Source organism: Salvelinus sp. IW2-2015, unplaced genomic scaffold (genome assembly GCF_002910315.2).
Source record: "Salvelinus sp. IW2-2015 unplaced genomic scaffold, ASM291031v2 Un_scaffold5666, whole genome shotgun sequence".
Lineage (NCBI taxonomy): Eukaryota > Metazoa > Chordata > Actinopteri > Salmoniformes > Salmonidae > Salvelinus > Salvelinus sp. IW2-2015.
Genome location: NW_019946931.1, coordinates 1 through 7,045, shown reverse-complemented (window position 1 = coordinate 7,045; position 7,045 = coordinate 1). Strand labels below are relative to the sequence as shown.

Here is a 7,045-nt window from a genome sequence, read left to right as displayed (position 1 = left end):
ACAGGCTACCTAAATATGGTTCCCAATCAGAGACAATGAAAAACACTGCTCTGATTGAGAACCATATCAGGCCAAATGACAAACCTAAACATAGAAACACAGAACATAGACTGCCCCCCCAACTCACCTGACATACTAACTAAGCAAAAGTAAGGAAAATAAAGGAAATAAGGTCCGAAACGTGACAGTACCCCCCAACGTGCGACTTGGCCGCAAAACCTGAACCTATAGGGAGGGTCTGGGTGGGCATCTGTCCGCGGGCGGCTCTGGCACTGGACGTGGCCCCCACTCCACCATAGTCAATACCCGCTTCCTGGCCTCCTAGCTCTGGCGCTGGACGTGGCCCCCACTCCACCACAGTCAATACCGCTTCCGTGGCCTCCTAGGACGGCGACCCTCCTAAATGGCCCACTGGATTGAGGGGCCGCCTCTGGACTGAGGGGCAGCTCCGGACTGAGGGGCAGCTCCGGACTGAGGGGCAGCTCCGGACTGAGGGGCAGCTCCGACTGAGGGGCAGCTCAGACTGAAAGGCAGCTCCGGACTGACGGGTAGCTCTGGCAGCTCCTGACTGGACCTCCTCGGCTGGGCGGCCCTCTGGCAGCTCCGGCTGGCTGTGCACGCTGCCTGCTGGCTGGCGGCTCCTGGCTGCTGGCGGCTCCTGGCTGACTGGCGGCTTCGGCTGACTGGCGAGCTCAGAACAGACTGGCTGGCTCAGGACAGACTGGCAGCTCTTGCGGCTCAGACAGACTGGCGGTCTCAGAATAGACTGGCGCTCGACAGGACGGGAAGAGGGCAGCTCTGGCGCTAGGTACAGAGGCAGCTCAGGTGTGCCGAGGCGCACTGTAGGCCTGGTGCGTGGTGCCGGAACTGGTGGTACCGGGCTGGGAACATGCACCCTCAAGGCTAGTGCGGGGAGCAGAACAGGGGTACAGGCTCTGGAGACGCACAGTAAGCCTGGTGCGTGGTGTTGGCACTGGTGTACTGGAGGACCGGACCGTGAAGGCGTACTGGAGCTCTTGAGCAGCCAAGCCTGCCCAACCCTACTGGTTGAATGCTCCCTGTAGCCAGGCCAGTGCGGCGAGGTGGAATAGCCGCACTGGGCTGGAGAACCGGGGACACCATGCGTAGGCTGGTGCATGTACACCGGCCCGAGGAGACGCACTGGAACCAATCGTTGACCGGCTTCCATGGCACCTGGCTCGATGCCCATCTAGCCCGACCGATACGAAGAAGCTGGAATGGTACGCACCGGGCTAAGCACGCGTACTGGGACAGCCGTGCGCTCCATACCGCATAACGACGGTGGCCTGACCAGTACGACGCCTCTCTCCAGGTAAGCACGGGGAGTTGGCTCAGGTCTCCTACATGGCTTAGCCACACTGCCCGTGTGCTCCTCCCCCCGCAAAAAATTTTGGGGGCTGACTATCCGGGCTTCCACGCGCGTCGTGCGCGCCTCTCATACCAGCCGCTCCTGCTCTTCGCGTCTGCCTCCAAATCTGCCCTGGGATGGCGATATTCCCCTGGCTGAGTCCAGGGTCCTTTGCCGTCGCAGAATCTCCTCCAAGTCATGAATCCTGTGTCTTTTTGCCGCTGCTGCTGTCCTTTACCACGCTGCTTGCGTCTTGGTTGGTGGGTGTTTCTGTAACGCAATAAATTAGATTTGGTGTAGCAGGGATCGGACCAAGACGCAGCGTAGTAAGGTCCATGTTTTAATATAATCAACTGAACAAGACACACAAAATACAAAATCAAAGAAACCTAACCGAAACAGAGTCCCGTGTGGCACAAACACTGACACAGGAAACAACCACCCACAAACCAACAGTGAAAACAGGCTACCTAAATATGGTTCCCAAATCAGAGACAATGAAAAACACCTGCCTCGATTGAGAACCAAATCAGCCAAATGACAACCTAAACATAGAAACACAGAACATAAGACTGCCCACCCCAACTCACGCCCTGACCATACTAACAAGACAAAACAAAGGAAATAAAGGAAATAAGGTCAGAAAACGTGACAAAAGATCCACAAACTAAAGTGGACAAGGCTGCCTAAATAGATCCCCAATCAGAGACAACGGATAGACAGCTGCCTCTGATGGGGAACCATACCCGGCCAACAAAGAAATAGAAAACATAGATTGCCCACCCTAGTCGGCGTGACAGAAAAGCACATCAGCCTTGATGTAGTGTACTGTCATTCAGGCATGAGTTCTAACCAAAATAATGAATATTTTTTAAAGGGACAGTAATAGGATGTGTCCAATGCTACCATATTCATGTATTTACGTGCACTACTTTTTGACCAGGGCCTGGCAGCCCTATTCCTTATATAGTTGCACTACTATTTTGAACCAGGGCCGGCACCCTATCTCTTATTTAGTGCACTAACTTTTTGACCAGGGCCTAGCACCTATTTCCTTCTTTAGTGCAACTACTTTTCGAACCAGGGCCTTGCACCCTAATTCCTATATAGTGCAACTACTTTTGACCAGGGCCTGTGCAACGCCTATTCTTATTTTTAGTGCACTACTTTTGACGCAGGGCCTGGCACCCTAATTCCTATAACCAGTGTTTTTCAACTCCAGCATACACGTCTCTTGTAGCCCTGGAGAAAACCTGATTTCACTCATTGAGAGTTGTGATTAGTTGACAGTTAAATCAAGTTTGTCCGGGGCTAACATAACAACATGTGTGCTGTTGAGATACTGAGGACTGGATAGAGAAACACTGCCTAGACAGTGCACTTATTCTTGACTCAGAACGTCGATTAACTGTACAGTAACAGCAAAAGAGTCACCAGAATTTTGTAATTTGAAACCCTCAAACTGTAATAAGCCTGTGTGTAAGCTGGTGAGAGGAGTCAGGCGCGGACACAGATATGAAGTAAATCACTGTAATTTACTCAAAGAATCAATAATACAACGCAATACTTAGCCCACAATAACGAACGGATACAAACAAACAATACTCACAACACAAACAGGGGGTTAAATATGAACAGTTAATAGGGGGAATTGAAACAAGTGTGTAAAACAAAGACAATACAAAGGAAAATTAAAAGTGGATCTGCGATGCGCTAGAAGGCGGTGACGTCACCTGCCGAACCCACCCGTCAAGGAGAAGACCGACTTCGGCGGAAGTCGTGACACTAACTGTTGATTTGTATTGAAACACAACTCTGTTATTTGTATTGAGAACTCCAACTCTGTTGGATTAGTATTGAAACATCCAACTCTGTTGATTGTATTGAAAACATTTCCAACTCTGTTGATTTGTAATGAAACACCCTTGTGATTATGACATCCAACTCTGTTGATTTGTATTGAAACATCAACTCTGTTATTTGTATTCGAAACATCCAACTCTGTTGATTTTGTATGACATCACTTCGGATTTTATTAGAACATCACTCTGTTGATTGTAATGAACAGTCCCAACTCTGTTGATTTGTATTAAACATCGCAACTCTGTTGATTTGTTGAACATCCAACTCTGTTGATTTGTCTTGAAAACTCCAACTCTGTTGATTTGGTATTGAAACATCCAACTCTGGTTGATTTGGTGTAATTGAAACATCCAACTCTGTTGATTGTATTGAATACATCCAACTCGTTGATTTGTATTGAAACATCCAACTCTTTGTTGATTGACTCACTCTGGAGAACATCCAACTTATTATTAAACTATCGTTGATTTGGGCGTCATGTTTTCACTGTTGGTTTGTGGGTGTTTGTTTCCTGTGTCAGTGTTTGTGCCACACGGGACTGTTTTCGGTTAGGTTTCTTTGTTATTTTGTATTGTGTCTTGTTCAGTTGATTATATTAAAACATGGACACTTACTACGCTGCGTCTTGGTCCGATRCCTGCTACACCTCCTCTTCAGACGAAGAGGAGGAAATCTGCCGTTACAATCTTGTTTGTGTGTAGTTGCTTTCTGCACTGCATGTAGATTCACGTTCGGTTGTAGTTTATTGTTTTTTCATGTTCATCTAATAAAATGATGTACGCTTCCCACGCTGCACCTTGGTCTGATTCTTCCATCAACGAGCGTGACACTTTCGCTCTACCTGTTGGACTGCATGTCTGCATGTCATAGTTAGCAACACAGACAAACACACACACACACACACACACACACACACACACACACACACAGTCTTAGTTTCCCAGAAATATACAATCATTTCCCTTTCTGTTTTGTTTCCGTCAGTGGTGGACAGCCTCTTCTACTGGAGGGAACGGTCCAGACAGCCGTAACATTGGTTGATTAGACCACTAGTCTACGTTATCTACGCATCGATTGAAACGTCTAMARTCCTATCTGTATAGATCTCTGCCTAGAGGTTGTTGTCCAGGACAGGCTTCTCCAGAGGAAGACCAGCAACAGTAGGACTTAAGAGGCAGTCTCAAATCCAAAACAACAAAGTGATCACCCCGCCACTTGTTTTGTTAAACAGTTCAAGAACTTAAGGACTTAAATTGCGCCTGTAAGRGACTTCTCAGCGATMGCAGACGGTGGAGAGAGATAGGAAACGGGCAGAGGAGAGGGGGCTTGCGGTGCAGCCGGAGGTGAAGATGGTGTMGTATTATGACAGTATAATGGAGGTAGCAGCTGTAATTCTGAGAGGCTACGTTATAGAGAGATTCAGAGCAGAAGGGATACAGCTGTCTCCTGAAGAGCTGGGTGGAACACCTAATGAACTCCAGGGTCATGTGTTAAAAGAGATTGTGGAACAGCTACTGAAGACTACTGAGGCACTGAACACAAATGCTGAGCTTCAACGCTTAATGAGTGAAGTCCCGGTCTGTTCTATCCAGGATGTTTTCTTTGGAACAACCAAGGAGCTTTTCACAGGTGGAATCAACTTGGGCAAAGTGGCAGCCCTTCATCACCTGGCCTACAAGCTTATTCACAGAGCACATGCACAGAACCAACCCCAAGTCATGGTTAACATAATCAACTGGACTCTACAGTTAATCAGGGAAAACCTTCTCCCTTGGATCAGTCAGGAAGTATGGAAAGCGTCCCGAAAGGTGGCATGGTGGTGCAGCGTGACGCTCCTGGCTTCACTGGCTTGTGCTGCAGCCATAGCATACTGGAGGAAGCATCGCTGAGCTCTTTACAGGGAGAAGAAACCCAGATAGACAATAGATATAGAAAATATACTCTCCTTCTGTGGAGAATACCAAGTTAACCCTAGTAGTATAGTATGTAGATCAGGGGTCCTTTTCTAGCATGAGAGCTAAAWWWAAAWAAAAAAWTAACATGTCGTGAGCTACTCATTGTTTTCTAGCTTTCAAATAGGAACATTCTTCTCTTCTCCTCTCCCTGCAACTCTTCCCCTCGTCCTTAGTGTACAAGAGAAAGTAGTGTACTATGTTGTCAACTCTTCCCCTGGTCCTTAGTGTACAAGAGAAAGTAGTGTACTATGTTGTCAAGTTACTTTCCCCTGGTCCTTAGTGTACAGAGAAAGTAGTGTACTATGTTGTCAACTCTTCCCCAGGTCCTTTAGTGACAAGAGAAAGTAGTGTACTATGTTGTTCAACTCTTCCCCTGGTCCTTAGTGTTACAAGAGAAAGTAGTGTACTATGTTGTCAACTCTTCCCCTGGTCCTTAGTGTACAAGAGAAAGTAGTGTACTATGTTGTCAACTCTTCCCTGGTCCTTAGTGTACAAGAGAAAGTTAGTTACTATGTTGTCAACTCTTCCCTGGTCCTTAGTGTACAAGAGAAAGTAGTGCACTATGTTGTCAACTCTTCCCCTGGTCCTTAGTGTTACAAGAGAAAGTAGTGCACTATGTTGTCAACTCTTCCCCTGGTCCTTAGTGTACAAGAGAAAGTAGTGTACTATGTTGTCAACTCTTCCCCTGGTCCTTAGTGTACAAGAGAAAGTAGTGTACTATGTGTGTCAACTTTCCCCAGGTCCTTAGTGTACAAGAGAAGTAGTGCACTATGTTGTCAACTCTTCCCCTGGTCCTTAGTGTACAAGAGAAAGTAGTGTACTATGTTGTCAACTCTTCCCTGGTCCTTAGTGTACAAGAGAAAGTAGTGTACTATGTTGTCAACTCTTCCCCTGGTCCTTAGTGTACAAGAGAAAGTAGTGCACTATGTTTTCTGTCAATATACCTGGTCAAATAATGGTTAATAAACAACTCTAAGGGGACGCTACCAAATATGTTATTTATTTTCTCAAATGTTTTTATATTTTCCCCAATTCTGTTTTCTCTGTTTCATTTTTCCTGTTTTTAGATTGTGTATAGTTAAAAAAAAAAAAAAAAATGTTCATAGAGAAATAACGAAATTGGATGTTCTGAGTCCATGTCAATGCTTGAATTACATCAGAAGACCATTTGTTTTAAGGTCTGGAAGGAAACTAAGATCTTTTTGAGTGTACCCAATGCCCATCACATGATGGGCATTGGGTAACAATCATTTAAATATTGTAGAGAGCCATGTGAGTGAGAGGAGCTTGGGAGCACAAAGCCTGGAGAAGGGAATTATAATTATTATATTCAGCCCAAGGGCATAACGGCTAATGGCCGCAAAAGGCCAGGATTTTTTTAGCGGGGGGGGGGGGGGGGGGTTACGGCCACACAAAGGGGATGCGCCGGGAAATTCGAGGCATTATTAAGTGCTTGTCAAATTGTGAATGAAGAGGCTGATGAAGTGTGTACAGATTGCACACACAAAAAACTAAGCAGAGCTCATGCCTTTCATGCAACTTTTTTTCAAATCATCACTAGAGTCACATCATGCAGCCTTAGAATGTATTAAAATCAAACATATAGCCCAACATTTGTATCACAACTAAAGTTACATTAATACCTCTTAATGAAGCATATAGGAGGACCTGTTTCTTTGCTAACCGCTCAACACAGAATAGACACAGAATGTGCACACTCCTTTTTCATTTGGAGAAAATATCCTTTCAATTTTATTCAGCTTTATTCAATTGTATTCTTCATACTTAAATACTAAAAAATAATGCCATGGAATTCTAAGAAAATCTTGTCTGCTAATTAACTAGTGTAGCACACATC

The 7,045-nt window shown here is 45.8% G+C and overlaps 1 protein-coding gene across 1 annotated transcript; it reads left to right on the top strand.

Annotated features, from left to right (window-relative positions):
* Positions 1–4,225: 4,225 nt before the first annotated feature.
* On the top strand, positions 4,226–5,439 carry LOC112078424 (apoptosis regulator BAX-like). The gene has a single exon (XM_024144679.2). It carries the CDS (start codon positions 4,582–4,584, stop codon positions 5,119–5,121), a length of 540 nt encoding a protein of 179 aa, XP_024000447.1. The 5' UTR covers positions 4,226–4,581; the 3' UTR covers positions 5,122–5,439.
* Positions 5,440–7,045: the final 1,606 nt, after the last annotated feature.